Source organism: Canis lupus, chromosome 16 (genome assembly GCF_048164855.1).
Source record: "Canis lupus baileyi chromosome 16, mCanLup2.hap1, whole genome shotgun sequence".
In the NCBI taxonomy this organism is placed as follows: domain Eukaryota; kingdom Metazoa; phylum Chordata; class Mammalia; order Carnivora; family Canidae; genus Canis; species Canis lupus.
This window is the reverse complement of record NC_132853.1, coordinates 47,371,948-47,392,493: the sequence shown is the minus strand read 5'-3', so window position 1 is coordinate 47,392,493 and position 20,546 is coordinate 47,371,948. Positions and strand designations below refer to the sequence as shown.

Below are 20,546 nucleotides of genomic sequence, written 5' to 3'. Positions count from 1 at the left end.
TCCGCTCTGCCGTTTCCTGTACATACTTCAGTTGTAGGCGCTCTTTGTTAGAAATATGGCCGCAGCGGAGTCCACCCCTGGAGCCTGTCAGATTTGGGTTTAGCAAGAAAGAACGCTTGTCTCTTTCCCAGAAGCCTCATCAAAAGTCCCGTGTCTCATTGGTTCTTTTTTTTTTTTTTTTTTAAAGAATTTTATTTATTTATTCATGGAGACACAGAGAGAGAGAGAGAGAGAGAGAGGCAGAGGCACAGGCAGAGGGAGAAGCAGGCTCCACGCAGAGAGCCCGACGTGGGACTCGATCCAGGGTCTCCAGGATCACTCCCTGGGCTGCAGGCGGCGCTAAACCGCTGCGCCACCGGGGCTGCCCTCTCATTGGTTCTTATGGGGTCACATGTCCTACCCCGGGCCAATGTCTGTGTTTGCGGCTGAGGCTTGGATTGGTCGGTCATGGTCACGTGGTAGCACTGGCCTCCCTGGTGTAGTCAGCTCTTGAGGAAACTTACGGGCTGAGAGCGAAGGAGAGGTGACTTCTTTTTTTTTTTATTTTTTTTTATTTTTATTTATTTATGATAGTGTCACACAGAGAGAGAGAGAGAGAGAGGCAGAGACACAGGCAGAGGGAGAAGCAGGCTCCATGCACCGGGAGCCCGATGTGGGACTCGATCCCGGGTCTCCAGGATCGCGCCCTGGGCCAAAGGCAGGCGCCAAACTGCTGCGCCACCCAGGGATCCCGAGAGGTGACTTCTTAAATGGGAAACACGAGCTTTTATCGCCCGGAAGAGGACTGGGTGCTGGGTGGCCCAACACTAATGATCCTAGTCTCTGCTGTAGGTCAGCGGCAGGTTGCAGGAGTTCGTGGATTGGGTTTGGAATCTTGGTTTCTGATTCCCGCCCCTTGGCTGTGGAGTTCTGTACTCCCAAGCTTGTGTTCCCTACAGGGGTCGGAGTTGTAGAAAGTTAGTGTTTTATATTCTTTTTATGAGTGTTGGATATTTTTGACAGGGAGAGAAAGAACCAGGGCTGATAGAGGTAGATCCCACAATGGGCGGCCGTGGAGCTTCTTCCTCTGTTGATGGGATTCGTGTGACTCCGCTCCTTTCCCTGGGCCTCCCTGCCCCCATGGGAGAGGCTCGTCGAGACCCGGCTTGGTCAGCGTCTGCGCGGGGACCCGGCTCTGGGGGCCAGGCTTGTATGCTAGTGACAGGGCCGTGTCCGTGTCCTCGGCAGGAGCGTCTGTCAGCCCCACAGTGGGGCGTGTCTGGGCCAGTAGTTCCACATCCCTTACCGGGCGTTTTCTGGAGTCCACCCTAGCATGGTCTGTGGCATCATCTCGCTTTGATGCTGCGTTGAGAGAGCACTTTAACTTGGTCAGGAGTATGTGCAGGAAGGTCATGCTGTTTTCTGAAAAACCAGAGAAAACGAGTCTAAGACCTGCTTCGTACCAAGACGCACGCTGCAGCAGAGTACCCCAGTGAGGTTCGGGTAGGACCCGATTACCAGCACCGATTAACAAAGGTTAATTGTGAGAGAAACCTTCACATCCTTTTCTGAGGTAGGCACTGGAACCTAAGGAATCAGATGTTAACTCTTTATTAAGTCATTTACCCACAAAGCTCCTGACGTTAATAGTTCTGCTTCTAACCTCTACTTACATATTAACCTTACTGAGATTTCCTTGGCAAATAGGCTTGGGGGCTAATGTTGGCAGGAGTCTGTGATCTCTGTAGCTACTTTTAGGGGTTATCTTGCCTGGATGAGTGAGCTACAAGTATACTTCTCCAATGGCTTTTCTTCCGTAATCATAGAGATAGATAAAAGAGATGAAAATAACTCCTCTGTTAAGTAGAGTGTTATTTTGTTTCCTACAATTATAGTATATGTTGAGATCAGTGAAGTGATTCTACTTTATATAAATAGAAAATTTGGAATTTTAGGGAAATAACAATAGCTAACACTTAACTGAGCACTTACTGTGTGCCAGGCGTTCTTACAAGTGTTCCACGCATGTTATTTCACCTAATCCTGCATTAACCGTAGGAGGTAGGCATTAGTTGTCTTGCCGTTTTAGAGGTAAGTTGAGATACCAGAGGTTAAGTCATTTGCCCCAGGCCATGCAGCTGCTGAGTGTCTGACAGGGCTGATGGTGAGTGAGGGGGGCTTGTGAGTTCTGAATGCAAGCCCTCTGGCTATGAGCCTGTGCTTTGGATCATTGTGCTACATTCCCTCCCTAAAAAAGATTTTAGCTTGTACATTCTTAGTTTCTCTTTTTACTTCTTTTTGTAATATTTTCTAGATGTGGGCTGAGTTTTACAGGAAAGATTTGCTCATTCTGGGGCCTCTGGTATCCGTGGATTTATCTATCTACTGTTGTTATCTGGCAAGCAAACACTGTATGCTTGTTTATATCAGTAGTTTCCAGTAAGGAATGGTTTTACCCCCCAGGGGACGTTTGCTCATGTTTGGAGACCCTTTTAGTTGTCACAGGTTGGGAGATACTACTTGCTTCTAGTGAGTAGAGGCCAGAGATGCTGCTACACATCTTAAAAAGCACAGGACAGCCTCCTGAAACAAAGAACTGTTTGGCCCAAAGTATCAGCATCAGCTGAGGTCTGTGTAATAAGTTAGTGATCATGTAATGCCATTCTTTTTTTTTTTTTTAAGATTTTATTTATTTATTCACAAGAAATTCAGAGAGAGAGAGAGGCAGAGACCTAGGCAGAGGGAGAGGCAGGCTCTCTGTGGGAAGTCCGATGCAGGACTCATCCTAGCACCCAGACCACGCCCTGAGCTGAAGGCAGATGCTCAACCACTGAGCCACCCAGGCATCCCTTATTTATTTTAGAGAAAGGGAGAGAGGGAATCCTCAAGCAGACTGCCTGTTGAGTGTGCAGCCGGCTGTGGGGCTTGATCTGATGACCCTGGGATAACGACCTGAGCTGAAATCAAGATTCAGACCCTCAACCAGCCAAGAGCCACCCAGGTGCCCCTGTTTGTTGAATTATCTTATGAATAGCAGATTTGTTGTTTTTCTTAATAGTTAATTTGCTAAATGTAAATAAACATTTAAAATATCCTGGCAGTGCCTGGGTGGCTCAGTGGTTGAGTGTCTGCCTTTGGGTCAGGTGATGATCCCAAAGTCCTAGGATGGAGCCCCATGTTGGGTTACTTGCTCAGTAGGGAACCTGCTTCTCCCCCACCATCTGTCACTCCTCCTGCTTGTCTTTGTGCTCTCATTCTCTATCAAACAAATAAATAAAATCTTAAAAAAATATATCCTGTAATTTTAAAACCATGTTTTGGTATTTTTAAATTAAAATTAAATTTTAATTTAATTAAAATTTTCAAACTGAAAAAAGTAGATAATATTATACCACATGTGCATACCAGCCATTTTAATAAGTACTAACAAAGGCTGAGGTTCTTTTTGAATTTTTGTTGACATATTCCTTAGAAATTTCTACATTTTTGACATACAATCATCTCGAAGTTGAAGGGGCCTGGACCTCTGTTGATGTCATCCTGCCTCCCTCAATGCCACTGTGTTTTGGGTGCCCATCCACAGGTGTCTGCCCTCAGTTTTTACTGCAGCGCATAGGCAGCACATGGCTAAAGACCAGCTGGAAGAGCATGGGCCAGTTTGTCCTCAAAGCTGGAGGGGCCAGGCAGGAGTGTGGGCTGGAAAGAGGCGAGAGGGCCAGATAAATATCTGGAGCCAGTTGCTAAGTTGGAAGGTAGGGAGGAGCAGGAGAGTGAGTAAGGTAGGAGCAGGCATGAAAAGCAGTCTCCAGCTTGATGGAGCTGGTGACTAGAAGTCAGCAAGAGTGATCCTCTGAAGCAGGATTATGATTGTCAGGTCAGAGGATTTTAGGTCTTCTCTGCCCAGGCTTTGTGCTCTTGATAAGTGAGTGAGCTAGCTGGGGAGAAGCTGTGATTGAATTCTCAGTACCTCTTCCTTGGGCTGCGGTAGTGGTATCTTATTAATGGCAATGCCCGCCTCTCACCAACCAGTACTCCACAGGACTTCTGAACAAGAGATTCCTTACTTTCTTAATTTTTTAATTTTAATTTTAATTTTATTTTTTTAGGATTTTATTTATTTATTCATGAGAGACACAGAGAGAGAGGCAGAAACATAGGCAGAGGGAGAAGCAGGCTCCCCACGTCGAGCCTGATGTGGGATTCGATCCCAGAACTCCAGGATCCTGCCCTCAGCTGAAGGCAGATGCCTAACAACCTAAGCAGAAACCCAAGAGTCGGATGCTTAACCAAATGTGTCACTCAGGTGCCCCAGATTCCTTCCTAATTTAAAATCTGTCATGGCTCATTGTCTGTGGAGTGAAGCTCTCACTTCTTGTGGCACATGAGGCCATTCGTATCTCCTCCTCTTCCCCTGACACAGCTGGAATTGAAGTCACATAGTTTCTCCTCAGTGAGTTCACTTGAACTCTTCTCTCTCAAAAGCCCACATATGCTCTCCCTATCATCTCTGCATGGTGAACTTCTGTTCACCTTTTGAGGCCAGCTCATGCCTTTCGGCAGATGGAATAAGTCTTTGTAACTGTTCATTTGTGCTTTGCTGCTCTTGTTAGAATCGGAGTTTCTTGAAAGCAGTGATGCCATGCTCTGTCTTTGACTTTAGTGCTGCTAGCACAGGCCCCAGCCTCGGGAAATCTTTGTTGAATTATTAGGCAGTTCAAACTTGGATTTTAGTCAGTTTTTTATGTTGGTGGGAAAAAATCCTGCATGGCATAGATTTTGATTCTCTGCAGTCACAGTCACTGAATTACAAGACTGAAATTGGGAAGTTTGGATATGAAACATTTCTGTACCTTCTGGTTTTTTAAAAAAGAAGCTTTCACTGTTACTCTGCCATATTCAAAGTCATGTTTCATTCATACATTTGCCTCATTTATACATTTGATGTGTTGTTTGTATGATACTGACTTAGGGTTGACATTTTGCTTGGATCTTAGTAAGACTTCATAAACTATAAAAGAAAAACAGATTTTGTAGCATCAGTAGCCACTGCTCAGCTGCAACCTTGATCAGAAGTCTGGTTGAGAGTCACTATTCAGATAGATAATTAATCCAGCTGAGTAGGAATTAGGCTAGAGTTTAGTAAGATTTTAAAACCTTCTCTGATTTGTTCTTTCTTCCTGTCTTTAGGATTTTTGTCCCTGAGTCATGGAAGACAGAAGAGCTGAGAAGTCATGTGAACAAGCGTGTGAATCACTTAAGAGGCAGGACTATGAAATGACCCTCAAGCATTGCACAGAGGCCCTCCTTTCTCTTGGCCAGTACTCCATGGCCGATTTCACAGGGCCATGTCCACTGGAGATAGAAAGCATCAAAATTGAGAGTCTTCTTTACAGAATTGCCTCATTTTTGCAACTGGTGAGTAAATACTGTTGAAAACCCATTGCTGAACCATGTAAAATGGACTTTTTCATTGAGTGGGGACAGTTGTTGGTCATAATCACATAATTCTGGGCTGACGAGAGGAGTGATGTGGTTAGTGATTACTGAATATGTTTGATTGTAACAACTGTTTTTAAGCCTTTAAACTTGTACTAATATATAGCATTTTGGGTTAGTCACTCATTCAGCAAATATTTAGTATATATTATGTGCTGGACACTGGCCTAGGTACTTGGTATACATTGGTGAAAAAGAAAAAGCTTCATGGTATTTTTTTCTAGTAGGGGACAGACAATAAATAATTGGTCTTATACATAGGTAGACGCTTTAGACTGTTAGAAAAAAAAAAGTCAGGGCAAGGGAGGTTGAAGATACTGGGGTTAAGGATGTGGTTGTAGTTTTGAATTGAGTGGTCAAGACTGACTTCACTGAACAGGTGATATGAAGGAGGTAAGGGAGTAAGCCATGTCAAAATCTAGAGGAAGAGCATTACAGGCAGTGGAAACAGTCAGTGCAAAGACCCTGAGGCAGAAGCCTACCTGGCATGTTTGAGGCCAGTGTTGTGGCATGTTTGAGAAATAGCTAAGAGGCCAGTGTCCTGGGGGAGGATAATGGCTAGATCCTATGGCCCTCTAGGTCCCTGTAAGGGCCTATTTTTCTTCTACTTAAGATGGGGAGCTCTTGTGGGATTTTGGGCAAAGGAATGGCATGATCTGATTTGGCAGGAATTCTTTGGCTTTTGAGTTGAAAATAGGCTATAGAGGAGTAAGTATAGAGGCGGGGGACTAGTTTGGAGGCTATTGGAATAATCCAAGCCAGAGATGATAATGTCTCAGACAAAATGGTGGTAGTGGAGAGAGTGAGAAGTGGTTTGGTTCTGATTCTAAGTTGAAGGTAGAACTAACTAGTAAGATTTCCTAACACATGAATGCAGAGAGGAAGAAAGAGGGAGTAGTCACAGATTCCTTACTTCAATATTGTTTTGTCTGAGCAATTGGAAAGTGGAGTTTCCTTTAACTGAGATGACAAGGCTGTGGATGGGGGAGCAGGTTTTGTGGGGGAAGATCGGAGTTCAGTTTTGGACATACTGAGTCTGAGATGTCATTTAGATACCCATCTCGAGATGCTGAGTAAGCAGTCAAATATGCAGGTGTGCAGTTTGGAAGAGAGGTCTGGGTCAGAGATACTGACGCAAGAGTTGATGGCCCATAAGTGATATATCTGTAAAGTCTTGAGCCTGGGTCAGATCACCAAAGAAATGAGTGTACGTAGAGAAGAGGAAGGGACTGAGGATTATGGGAATACGGTGTTAGGAGGCTGGGGAGAAGAGGAAGGACCAGAAGAGCAGCCTGGAGTAACCCTTGATGGAAGGGAAAGCCAAGGGAGGGCTGTGTATGGGCAGCCAGGTGAGGAAAGTGGATCCAAGTGAAGGAGTGTTTAGCAGCGTCAGTTGCTGTGCACTGAGTAGTGACAGTTGTGAGTTGACTGGGATGTGACAGTGTATCTGAATGGGAATATGGAAATGTAGTGTGTGTCTACCTGGATACTGTACAGGTCATTGGAGACCTCCGTGAGAACAGCTTCCATGGAGATAAAGGTGAACATCTGACTAAGGAGAGTCATGGGGGGCAGCCCTGGTGGCACAGCGGTTTGGCGCTGCCTGCAGCCTGGGGTGTGATCCTGGAGACCCAGGATCGAGTCCCACATCGGGGTCCCTGCATGGAGCCTGCTTCTCCCTCTGCCTGTGTCTCTGCCTCTCTCTCTCTGTGTCTATGAATAAATAAATAAAATCTTAAAAAATAAAATAAAACCTTTAAAAAAAAAAAAAAAGGAGAGTCATGGGGAAGGAATTGAAATTCACAAGTATAGACAGTTCTTGAGTTTTGTCCCAAAGAAGCACAAAAAAGTGGGAGTGGTAGCTGATGGGAGAAGTGAAGTCAAGAGAAGGATTTCTTTTTTTAAAAGAGTTTACTTATTTTTTCATGATAGACATAAGAGAAAGAGAGAGAGAGGCAGAGACACAGGCAGAGGGAGAAGCAGGCTCCATGCAGGGAGCCCAACATGGGACTTGACCCCGGTACTCCAGATCACACCCTGAGCCAAAGGCAGGCGCTGAACCCGCTGAGCCACCCAGGGATCCCTGAGAAGGATTTTTTTTTAAAGATTTTATTTATTGGGGGATCCCTGGGTGGCTCAGTGTTTAGCGCCTGCCTTTGGCCCAGGGCGTAATCCTGGAGACCCGGGATTGAGTCCCACATTGGGCTCCCTGCATGGAGTCTGCTTCACCCTCTGCCTGTGTCTCTTCCTCTCTCTCTCTCTCTGTCTCTCATGAATAAATAAAATCTTAAGAAAAAAAGATTTTATTTATTTATTTGAGAGAGGGAGAACGAGCGAGGGAAAGCATGAGCTGGTGGAGGGGCAGAGGGAGAAGTAGACTCCCTGTTGAGCAGGGAGCCCGATGCGGGACTCAGTCCCAGGACCCCAGGATCATGACCTGAGCTGAAGGCAGATGCTTAACTGACTGAGTCATCTAGGTGCTCCAAGAGAGGGATTTTTTATTTTTTTATTTTAATTTTAATTTTTAAAGATTTTATTTATTTATGCATTAGAGACACACAGAGAGAGGCAGAGACATAGGCAGAGAGAGAAGCAGGCTCCACGCAGAGAGCCCGACAGGTGGAAAGCCAAGTGTGCTGGGAAGCAGGTAGACATGGTATGACAGTCCACAGAAATTCTTTTCTCAAGGTTTTGGTTTTCTCAGTGAAGTCGTTAGCTGAGGGCGATCATGAAGGAGGAGGTTCTGGTGATTTGGAGCTAGAGAAAGTGAGAAGTAGGAGCAAGTAAATGGACAGAGAAGTACATTGTAATGTTTATTTGTAGAGTACTATGTAATCCTCAGAGCATACATGAATTAGTTTTGCTCTGTGAATATTATATTTGAAGCATTAATAATTAAAGTTTGAAGCAAAGCTGAACCTTTTTTTAAAATTTAATAAAATCTGTTTTAAGCAGCCCTTGAACTACTTACTTTTATCTTGTATTTTTTATTTTGCAGAAAAACTATGGGCAAGCTGATGAAGATTGTAGGCATGGTATGTTTAAAAATGGTATTGTTTTCTGTTTTGAAAATACTGGGTTATTTAATTTAGCAATGTTTAAGATTATGTTTTTTATATGCTAATTTCAAGAGAGATTAAAAACTCTACCTTACTGTGGTGACTGGTAACTAATTTGGATGACAGCTTACTTGTCCTGATGAGTGTACACTTGAATATTGTTCCTAGTCACAGATGGAGAACATTGATAGTGTCCTTTTCAAATTTGTGTGAATATTTTCAGTCAGTAAGAACCAAAATTTAAGAATTGTAACACACAGTGATTAAATGTTAAGCTTGGAAGGATTGAAATGCTTGCCTGTCCCTCCTAAAATGTGTTTTCCTTTCAGTATAGATTTCCCTTAGAGAGGAAAGATTGTCTGGGGTGCTGCTTCGTGCCTTTTCCTGTTTTCTTTGGGCGAGAAATTAATTAAGAAGATTCTTGCTCCTTGGGTACTTATAGAATAGGAATCCTTTTCTTCATGATTGCTGCGAGTTCACTGGAATGAATCTAGGAGTGATTGGGTGAGGGGGTTCAGCGTGCATTCTCACACACTTTTGGTGGGATCTTTGGCACAGCTCAGTGATTTAAATAATATAATGTTTCATTTATCCAGAATTTGGGAAAGGGGTGCTGAAGTGTTAAACAGAAGTTAACCTTATTTATTACACCTTTGTATCAAAACTTTTAGAAGTATTAATGGTTTTTGTTGTAAACCTTACAAAACCGTCTTATTCCTGTGGCATAATGGACCTAATTTAACCATTCACTGAAGAATGTGAACCTCCTTAAATAAAATCTTTTCTATCTGTGGACATTTAAAATTACCAACAAGCCAAAATAAGTAAGTCAAATGATATAGGGGAATATGAAGAAGGGAATGGTTTCCCCTTTTTACCTCATCTGAAGAAGTCATTGTTGCTAGTTTGTTGTATCTTTGGTGCCTTTCTTTATAGTGACTAACACAGATGCTTATCATATGTAGATTGGGGTTTTCCTTTAAAAATTAAGAAGGGGGCAGCCCGGGTGGCTCAGCGGTTTAGCACCGCCTGCAGCCCAGGGCGTGATCCTGGAGACCTGGGATCGAGTCCCACGTCGGGCTCCCTGCATGGAGCCTGCTTCTCCCTCTGCCTGTCTCTCTCTCTCTCTCCGTGTCTTTCATGAATAAATAAAAAAAAAAAAAAAAAATTAGGAAGGATTTATGTGACTAACAGATTTCTTATATACCAACAGATCATGGATATCTTTCTAAGTTCCACCAGTTCCAATTACTGCTTAATATTCCATACTGTATTTCATATTTACTTAAAAATTCTCCCATTGATGGGCATCGGGTGGTTATAGTTTTCTAGTTTGTCAATTATAATCCATCTTGTAATAAAAATTTATTCTTGGGGATCCCTGGGTGGCGCAGCGGTTTGGCGCCTGCCTTTGACCCACGGTGCACTCCTGGAGACCCGGGATCGACTCCCACGTCGGGCTCCCGGTGCATGGAGCCTGCTTCTCCCTCTGCCTATGTCTCTGCCTCTCTCTCTCTCTCTCTCTCTGTGTGACTATCATAAATAAATAAAAAAATTAAAATTTATTCTCAATGTTTGTTTCTGTAGTATATTCTTAAAAGTTGGATGTCTAGGTGAAGGAGTTTTATTTAATTTTTAGAAATTACTTATTTTTAAAAGGTTTTATTTTATTTTTATTTATTTTTAAAAGATTTTGTTTATTCGACACAGAGAGAGCTCAAGCAGGGGGAGCAGCAGAGGGAGAGGGAGAAGCAGGCTAGCCGCTGAGCAAGGAGCTCCATGGGACCCTGGGATCTTGACCTGAGCCAGAGGCAGACACTTAACTAACTGAGCCACCTGGGCACCCCTGTTTTGTTTTCTTTTTTTTTTTTTAAAAACTTACTGATTTTTAGAGAGAGTAAGAGAGAGTGAGGGAGGGGCAAGGACAGGAAGAGGGAGAGAGAATCTTAAGCAGACCCCCTGCTGAGTGACGAACTAGGCGAACTAGGCGTGGGCCAATCTTATCACCCTGGGATCACGACTTGAGCTGAAATGAAGTCAGACACTTAACTGACTGTGTCACCCAGGTGCCCATGGGTAAAGGAGTTTTAAAAATTGAATATCTGGTGGGATGCCTGGGTGGCTCAGCAGTTGAGCACCTGCCTTGGGCCCAAGGCACGATCCTAGAATCTGGGGATCAAGTCCCACATCGGGCTCCCTGGATGGAGCTTGCTTCTCCCTCTGCCTGTATCTCTGCCTCTCTCTCTCTCTCTCTCTCTGTCTCTCATGAATAAATAAATAAAATCTTAAAAAAAAATAATTGGATATCTGGGGCACCTGGCTGGCTCAGTGGTTGAGCGTCTGCCTATGGCTCAGGTCGTGATTCCGGGGTCCTGGGATCAGGTCCCGCATCGGGCTCCCCGCAGCAAGCCTGCTTCTCCCTCTGTCTCTTTGCTTCTCTCTCTTTGTCCCTCATGAATAAATAAAATCTTCAAAAAAATGGATATCTGGGTTAAAATTATATGCTTATAGTTTTAATGGAACACTGTCAGATTTGTTTCCGATGCACACACTTCTACAGCAATACATGAGAATGCCTATGCTGTAATCTTAGTAGCATTGGAACCTGTCAGTCTTGACATTTTGCCAATCTCATGTGAGAGAAACAGATCCTCTTTGTTTAATTTTCACTCCCCTGAGTATTAGTGAGATTGGTACAGTTTTCTCATTTTGGAGACATACAAAGTCCCAGAAGGTTAAATGACTTGTGAAAAGTCACAGATGGGTAAACGCTGCTAGTGAAGGAGCATATGGAAAGTGTTGTATTATTCTGTTGTCTTACTTAGCATTTTAAAGTTAGATACTATTTTACAACTACTGAATTATTAAAGTAAATGTTTAACCAGGAAACTTTTGGAGGTAATGGATATGTTTATTAGCTATATCTTGCTGACAGTGACATGGGTGTGTGTGTATAAATATATACACAGACTTACCAAATTTATACATTGTGTGCTTTTTTTTTTTTTTTTTTTAATACCAATTATACCTCTGTAATGTTGGGGGAAAAAAGTTTAACCAACATCAGGATAAAGTTGTAATGCAATAAGTACACTCTTGTGTTAGTGGAGTGTGAGGGAGAATGCAGCTTGGTAATACATTTATACCCTTTGACCCACTAATCTTATTTCTGGGATGCTATCCCAAGTAAATAATCCAAAAGAAGGAAGAAATTGTATGTGCAATGGTGTTCAATGAAGCGCTGTGTATAAAAGTGAAAAATCATTTAGCTTCCAGTATGGGAGGAGTTCTCTAATTAAATTCAGTGCATTCCTTGTTACCATTTATGTGATATGGAAGAACTTGGAAAATGCTTATCACCTGAGTGAAAAAGCAGCGTATATGAAGTTGTTTATTTGAAATAGATATTTGGTAATATTGGCTAAGTTTATATGTATGGTATTGCTAGTTGTAGGTTCTGTTCTTAGGTGAATTTTTTTTTTCTTTTCAACTTTTGGAAATGTTATATAAGATAAAATACCATGATTAGGCAGTGGGTTAGTAATACAAAGCAAGTCAAGAATTTCAGTCTGTTAATAATGACCCTGTTTTGTAATGCTGGAGAGCTGTGGAATAGCTCCTCTCCTACTGGCCCTAACCTTACGCTTCCCTTTTTTATACCATATTGTTTTGACGTCTGTTCCCTTACTGTCAGGCTGTCAGTTTGCATTCCTTGCAACTCTCAACATGTCTCCTTGTAACTACCTTCCACCTCTTTTCCATTTGCTGCTTCTGACTTTCAGATTTCACTTTGTCGGGCAGGGTTAGGAAATCTGACAGGCAATGTTTGTTACAGAATTAAAAAACATTAGTTGTTTTTTTGTAATGAAGAAATTAAAATATTTTCCTGTAAGAAAATGGAAGTTTATTTATCTATTTTTTAAAGATTTTATTTATTTATTAGAGAGAGAGAGAGAGATCACAGCAGGGGGGAAGGGCAGAGAGAGAAGCAGACTCCCCACTGAGCAGGGAGCCTGATGTGGGACTTGATCCTGGGACCCTGGGATCATGATATTCGAGCCAAAGGCAGATGCTCAACCAACTGGGCCACCCAGGTTCCTGGAAAATAGAAGTTTAATAAACATCCATATTCTCAAAACTTAGAGTGTAACATTATCATATTCCCTTTTTTTCTGAAATATTTGAAAACAATGACAGACATCATGTTATTTACCTCCTAAATACATTAGTACACATCTCCAAAAAATAAGGCCATAATTGTATAACAACAGTTTTATTATGAACCAAATAAGATTGACCGTGATTCCCTAATATTACCTAAAGTCCAGTCTATAATCAGATTTTTTGGGGATCCCTGGGTGGCTCAGTGGTTTAGCACCTGCCTTTGGCCCAGGGTGCGATCCTGGAGTCTCAGGATCGAGTCCCACGTTGGGCTCCCGGCATGGAGCCTGCTTCTCCCTCCTCCTGTGTCTCTGCCCCTCCCCCCCGTCTGTCTATCATGAATAAATAAATAAATAAATCTTTAAAAAAATATAATCAGATTTTTTGGTTATCCCCAAAATGTTTTTTATGGCTGATTTTTTTCAAGCCAGGAACTAATTAGAATAATAAAATTTAAAGTTGGAATTTTACTTCAAAAAGAGTGAATAGAATCTAAGTAAGGACTTGAGGGCCTCTTAAAAATTAACTATATATAGGCTCTATGTTCATGGACCTTAGTTCTGAGTTTGGTGTTGTGTTGTAGATAGAGTTGTCACACTTGTGAACACTGGGTAAATGAGGTGGGCAAGTCTGTTTTCATTTTCGGAACATAAGTTTAACTGGAATTAAAATTAAGACTTAAAAATACCAAAATAGAATGAGAAAAATGGCAAAAGTGAAATAAAAAGAAAATATCAACTAAAGGAGTATTATGCTACATGTAATACATAGATCAAACTCAATCATCATAAACATCAATGAATATTTTTCCTAAGGTGGCCAGATTTTTAAACCCTAGCTGAGAATGTTATTTATTTATTTTTTTTTAATTTTTATTTATTTATGATAGTCACACAGAGAGAAAGAGAGAGAGGCAGAGACACAGGCAGAGGGAGAAGCAGGCTCCACGCACCAGGAGCCCGATGTGGGATTCGATCCCGGGTCTCCAGGATCGCGCCCTGGGCCAAAGGCAGGCGCCAAACCACTGCGCCACCCAGGGATCCCTGTTATTTTTTTTTTAAAGTAATATTTATACCTAGAGTGGAGCTCAAACTCAAAACTCTGAGATCAAGATTTGCATGCTCTACCAATTGAGCCAGCCAGGTGACCAATCATTAATTTGTTTTTAATTGATGTATGGCTGACACAGTGTTAGATTAGTTTCAGGTGTGTATAGCATAGTGCTTCAACAGGTCTATAGGTTATGTTGCTGTGTTTACCACAAGTATAGCCATCATCTGTCACCATACAATGCTGTTACAGTTCCATTGACTATTCCCTATTTCCCTATGCTGTACCTTTCTTTCATCCTCCTGACTTACTCATTCCATAACTGGAAAGCTGTAGTATAGATCACTCTCTTATCACTCCCTTCACCTGTCGTCCCCTCCCCGCCACCATCATCAGTCTGTGCTCTGTATTTATGGTTCTGTTTCTGTCTTTTAAATTTGTTTAGTTTTTTAAATTCCACATTTAAGTGAAATCATATGGTATTTATCTTTATCTGATTCATTTCACTTACTGATACTGTCTAGGTCTATCCATGTTGTCACAAATGGCAAGATCTCATTCTTTTTCATTGCTGAGTAACATTCTATAGTGTGCATATATTTGTGTGTGCCTGCAGTGTTCTGCATCTTCTTTTTTAAAAAAAGATGTTTAGGGCAGCCCCGGTGGCGCAGCGGTTTGGAGCTGCCTGCAGCCTGGGGTGTGATCCTGGAGACCCAGGATTGAGTCCCACGTTGGGCTCCCTGCATGGAGCCTGCTTCTCCCTCTGCCTGTGTCTCTGCCTCTCTCTCTCTGTGTCTATGAATAATAAATAAATAAAATCTTAAAAAAAAAAGATTTTTAAAAATTATTTATTTTACAGTGTGCATGTGCATGGGCACTCAAAGGAGAATAGAGAGAGGGGCAGGAGAGAAAGAGGGAAAGAATCCTGACATGGTCTCAATGACCCTGAAATCAGGACCTGAGCCGAAACCTAAGAGTCAGACACTTAACTGAGTGAGCCACCCAGGAACCCCCGTACTGCATCTTCTTAATCTATTTATTCATCAGTGCACACTTGGGTTGCTTCTATATCTTGGCTGTTGTAAACACTGCTGCAATAAACATAAAAGTGCATATATTTTTTTTAAATTAATGTTTTTGTTTTCGTTGGGTAAATAGCCAGTAATGGAATTACTGGATTGTATGGTATTTCTATTTTTAATTTTTTGAGGAACTTCCACACTGTTTCCCACAGTGGCTGCACCTAATTTGCATTTCTACCAATAGTGCAGAAGGGTTCATTTTTCTCCACATCCTCACAACACTTAGTATTTTTTTTTCTTTTTGATTATAGGCATTCTGACAGGTATGAGGTGATATTTCATTGCAGTTTCAATTTGCATTTCCTGATGATAGTGATGTTTAACACCTTTTCATGTATCTATTGCCCATCTTTATGTCTTCTTTGGTAGAATGCCTACTCAGGTTCTTTGCCCATTTTTTAATCAGGTTGTTTATTTTCTTGGTGTTGAGTTGTATAAGTTCTTTTTATATTTTGGGTGTCAACCCCTTTTTGGATGTATTATATGCAAATATGTTTTGCCATTCAGTAGGTTGCCTTTTCATTTTGTTGATGGTTTCCCTTGCTGTTCAAAAGCTTTTTATTTTGGTGTAGTCCTAGTAGTTTATTTTTGCTTTTGTTTCCCTTGCCTGAGGAGACATATCTAGAAAAATGCTGCTGAGGCTGATGTCAAAGAGATTACTGCCTTTGTTTTCTTCCAAGAGTTTTATGGCTTCAGGTCTTACTTTTAGGTATTTAATCCATTTTGAGCTTATTTTTGCATATAGTGTGTGAAAGTGGTCCAGTTTCATCCTTTTTTTTTTTTTAAGATTTTATTTATTTATTTGAAACAGAGAAACAGAATAAGAGTACACACAAATAGGGGGTGCAGCAGGGAGAGGGAGAAGCCGACTCCCTGCTGAGCAGGGAGCCCAACGTGAGGCTCAATCCCAGAACTCACTGAGCCACCCACGCACCCCTAGTTTTGGAAAAATACCTTTTAAAAAAAAAAGAGGGAAAGAAAAGCTAAGCCTAATCAAGGTATTTTTCCAAAATTTTCAATCTATGACAAAGGAGGGAAGAATATCCAATGGGGAAAAGTCTCTTCAATAAATGGTGCTGGGAAAACTGGAGAACTGCATGCAAAAGAATGAAACTTGAGGTGCCTGGGTGACTCAGTTCGTTAAATATCTGCCTTTGGCTCAGGTCATGATCCCAGGGTCCTGGGATGGAGGCCTACATAGGGCTCTCTGCTCAGCCAGGAGTCAACTTCTCCCTCTCCTTGCAGCGCCCCCTACTTGTGTGCTCATGACCGGAGCCAAAACCAAGAGTTATACACCTAATCGACCAAACCACCCAGGCGACCCAGCCTAGCTTTTCAATGAAAGATTTTAGAAATAACCAAGGGCTTGGTGAAAAAAATAACGTAATATAATGATGTGACTGAAAAACTACAGTCATACTCAACATATACTGTGTTTAAGGCTTATTTTTAATCACTTTTCTCGTTGCATGTAATTCTTTACAAGTAAGGGGAATTACATATATTTTTTAAAATTTTTATTTATTTATTCATGAGAGAGAGAGGGAGAGAGAAAGGCAGAGACACTGGCAGAGGGAGAAGCAGGCTCCTCGCAAGGAGCCCGATGCAGGGATATGGTACTTGATCCCGGACCCTGGGATCACACCCTGAGGCGAAGGCAGATGCTTAACTGCTGAGCCACCCAGGCGGCCCAGGGGAATTATTTTTTTATTTTATTTTATTTTTTTTGGCCCAGGGGAATTATATTTTAACTGTTGATTGTTTTTTTTTTTTTTTTGATAGCCTAAGAGAGGCTATTTTGTTGAAACGGTTGAATGAATATTCCTTTAATATTACTTAGTCTCTAGCCTAAAACATTTCAAATAAGACATATTACAAAGACTAGAGAATGAGAGCAGCCTGGGTGGCTCAGTGTTTTAGTGCTCCCTTCAGCCCAGGGCATGATCCTGGAGACCCAGGATTGAGTCCTATGTCAGGCTACCTACATGGAGCCTGCTTCTCCCTCCGCCTGTGTCTCTGCCTTTCTCCCTCTCTGTGTCTCTCATGAATAAATAAATAAAATCTTAAAAAAAAAAAAAAAAAGACTAGAGAATGAGAAGGGACAGAGAGACCTGAATATAGCAGCAGAGGTAAGGTATTGGGTCTCCTCCTTACTAACTCCTAGTAGACAGGAAGGAGCAGTTCAGTTTGGGAATAGTTGTGTGCTCACAGTAAAATCTCACAGATAGTTGGTGGGAAGAGAATTTTTCTGCAAGGCATTGTAACATTTTTACAGTTGCTCAAGATTAGATTATATTTTTAATGTCCTCTCTTTTGGCAAGTTCAATTATTATAGCTAAGGCAATTTTAATAATACACAAGGCTGTACTGTATTTTCTTTCAAGCTTTTTCAAGATACTACAGATAATAAGGGACCAGGCTGGCAATACCACAATTTAATTTTGTTATATGACAAAATAGCAGGAGAGCTTTTTATCTATAATTGTTCACTATTTTTTTGTGATAGTTCTTCATATGGGATCCTACAAGACAAACTGAATTGTATTTTAGGGCAACAGTTGGCAAAAAGTATTATCAGTATTGATTCTTGTCTAAAGAAGGGAGAGAAGTGGGGATCCCTGGGTGGTGCAGCGGTTTGGCACCTGCCTTTGGCCCAGGGCGCGATCCTGGAGACTCGGGATCAAATCCAACATCGGGCTCCCGGTGCATGGAGCCTGCTTCTCCCTCTGCCTATGTCTCTGCCTCTCTCTCTCTCTGTGACTATCATAAATAAATAAAAATTAAAAAAAAAAAAAAGACTCTTTAAAAAAAAAAAAAAAAGGGAGAGAGGGATGCCTGCGTGGCTCAGTGGTTGAGTGCTGCCTTTGGCTCAGGGCGTGATCCTGGAGTCCTGGGATCGAGTCCTGCATCGGGCTTCCTACAGAGAGCCTGCTTCTCCCTCTGCCTATGTCTCTGCCCCTCTCTCTATGTTTTTCATGAATGAATAAATAAAATCTTAAAAAAAAAGATTAAAAAAAATAAAGAGAGGGAAAAAAGGAAACAGAATTTTGACAAATATTGAGGCCTTCAAACATAAATGTAATGCAAGGACTTTTGCAAAATAAAATTCGTCAATTTTGTACAAAACCAAAGATCTGTGAAAGGTGTTTGTGTAAACTATCATGTGATTTAATACTCTTTAAACATGACATAATCACTTGAGGTTGAAATATTCTTAGATTTTTTTTGTTTCCCTGAAACATTCTTTAACACTTGACAACCAATTTCTTAGTATTTCAATTACTGAAAAGGAATTAGGATATTTCCTTAGCAATTCTCAATACTGCTGTATAGTTTTTAGAAGGAAAAGGTAACATCTAGGGAACTCTTAGGAGGAGACTCTGCTAGATACTTTACATTAATTAACACAGTTGATCTTTACTACAACCCTATTAGGTAGTTTCTGTTACCTCCATTTTACAGGGGAGGAAGTAGACTTTGTGAATAAAGTAGTTCAGCTTTAAGTAGGACGATCGTTTCTTTTTCAAAGCATTTTATTATTTGATCCTTACAACAAATTTATATGTTTCTGTTTTACGGATGACCACACTGAGGGCCAGAGAGATAAAGTGACTTGCCAAAGGTCATATTTGAATAGTTTTAGGGATAGTAAAAAGTGAGGGAGATGTGGGCTTACTGGGGAATTTTGTAAGATGTTCAAGACATTCTTTTTTTTTTTTTTAAGATTTTATTTTATTTATTCATGAGAGATACGGAGCGAGCAAGAGAGGCAGAGGGAGAAGCAGGCTCTACGCAGGGACCCCGACGTGGGACTCAATCCCGGGTCTCTAGGATCAGGCCCTGGGCTGCAGGCAGCGCTAAACCGCTGTGCCACCAGGGCTGCCCCTGTTCAAGACATTCTTTTTTTTTTTTTTTTTTTGTTCAAGGCATTCTTAATGATAATTTTTTGGAGTTAATCACTTACTGGAATTGTCCAGGGATAGTCAAGTAGATCTATAAATGTGGATGGAGTGAGACAACAAGTTGGCACAAGCTAAATAAAAACCTTTTTAAATACAGAGACTGCAACTTTCAATTTAGTAATCTGCTTCAATAAAGGATATATACATAAAGATAATTATTGCATTGTTAGTTTCAATAGTTAAAAATTGGGATTGTTCTGGAACCAGGGAGTAGTTAAATAAGTTGATGTATCTACTTGATGGAACGCCATATGGGCAATAATATGATAAACAAACACTCAGGGAACCATGGAAGATGTTGAATGGGCTGAGGGAAAATAAAGCAGAATACAAACTATTATATTTTATCAGTTACAATCATGTAAAAATTATGTAAATATTGTAAGAGAACATTAATAAGTGAAGACAGTCTGTTTAGTTGAGTGATGAACTTATGGGGAATTTTAAATGTAGAATTTTATTAGTGTTCTTGTAATGTTATTTGTGTAAAGGAAAAATTGAACATAACGAAAGGATATGTTCAGTACAACCAAAATAAATATGAATAGACCCAGTGGACTTTAAATATGCAGTATATATACTGATAGTTAAACGTTTCCTTCGAAATAATTAGGAACAAATGCAATTTCCAAAATATTTTCTTTTAGCAAATTATTTTCTTGCAAAGGAAGCTGAAGTGTGTACAAACTAAAAATAGAATCTTGGACTTAGCAGTGAAGAGAAAGATACAGATTGTTTTACTAGTTGAGCCATTAGCAGTTGCTGGGAGAAATCATCTCAAATGACATGGCATAAAAATGAGTATATTTTGTATTGTTAGAAATATGTGCTCTTGTGATTGTATTAAATCTGTAAACACTTGCAAACAATTAGATTAGCATTCTCTGTGGCCATGTGACAATTAGGTTCTTAGTTAATCTTGCTGGTTTTTATAAAAGCTAATTCTTAACTGCCTAGGAATACCACATGCTGAGATCTGCAGTTTTATTCTTATGTATTTTAATGGCACTAGGTCTCTTGTGTCACTGTTAAAAATGTGGAAGCTTTATTCAGAGAATATTTTTGTCGTTTAATAGCCCTCATTTACCTAGGACTCATAAGCTGAATGGTATTTTTCACCAGAGAGAGACCTTTAAGCTGAACTCTTCTTCCTGTGACTTTGATGTATGTGATCCTACCCGGCTTTAGGCTGTAGTGGGTTAGATATGTGGATTGCCCCAAGTTTTCTCTTGTCTTTATGTATTTCTTAGAATTGAAACATCACTGCTTTTCACTAGTACCTGAAGTTGTTTTAGTGTTTAAGAAGTCATCCTTGTGCTAGTGTGCTAATGTTATAATCAAGAAAAATGTGCATTGAATGTTATGTGATTAATGCTGGCTATTCTTTCCTCACAGTGCTGGGAGAAGGCCTGGCCAAGGGAGATGGGGCCTTTCAGGCAGTGCTTTGCTGCATGCAGCTGAAAGGAAAACTCCAACCTGTGTCCAACATTCTTGCCAAGTCACTGACAGGAGAGTCCCTGGTACGTTGATGAGCTCTAATTCTAAATGTCTGAAAATGGATTCATTCATTGAACTCCTTAAACATGTTGTGAGGGAAAAGTAATTAAGTGTGCGTTTTTCTTCTTACTTCCTATTAGAAATCAAAGTTCACGAGGATCTTTAGATACTCATTTTTCTTCAATAAACTGATGTTTAATCATGGGATTCTTATGGTTTGTGATAATATATATAAGAATAGCAGATCCCTGGGTGGCGCA

The 20,546-nt window shown here is 40.9% G+C and overlaps 1 protein-coding gene across 5 annotated transcripts in view; it reads left to right on the top strand.

The window, feature by feature from the left end:
• Positions 1–20,546, top strand: part of HELZ (helicase with zinc finger) — a 162,611-nt gene that overhangs the window by 22,751 nt on the left and 119,314 nt on the right. For all 5 annotated transcript variants that reach the window (XM_072781087.1, XM_072781083.1, XM_072781084.1 and 2 more), the window contains 3 exons: positions 5,167–5,394; positions 8,474–8,510; positions 20,185–20,309. In XM_072781087.1, coding sequence (XP_072637188.1) covers positions 5,185–5,394; positions 8,474–8,510; positions 20,185–20,309 — 372 coding nt within the window. In that variant the 5' untranslated portion in view covers positions 5,167–5,184. The remainder of the gene's footprint in view (positions 1–5,166; positions 5,395–8,473; positions 8,511–20,184; positions 20,310–20,546) is intronic.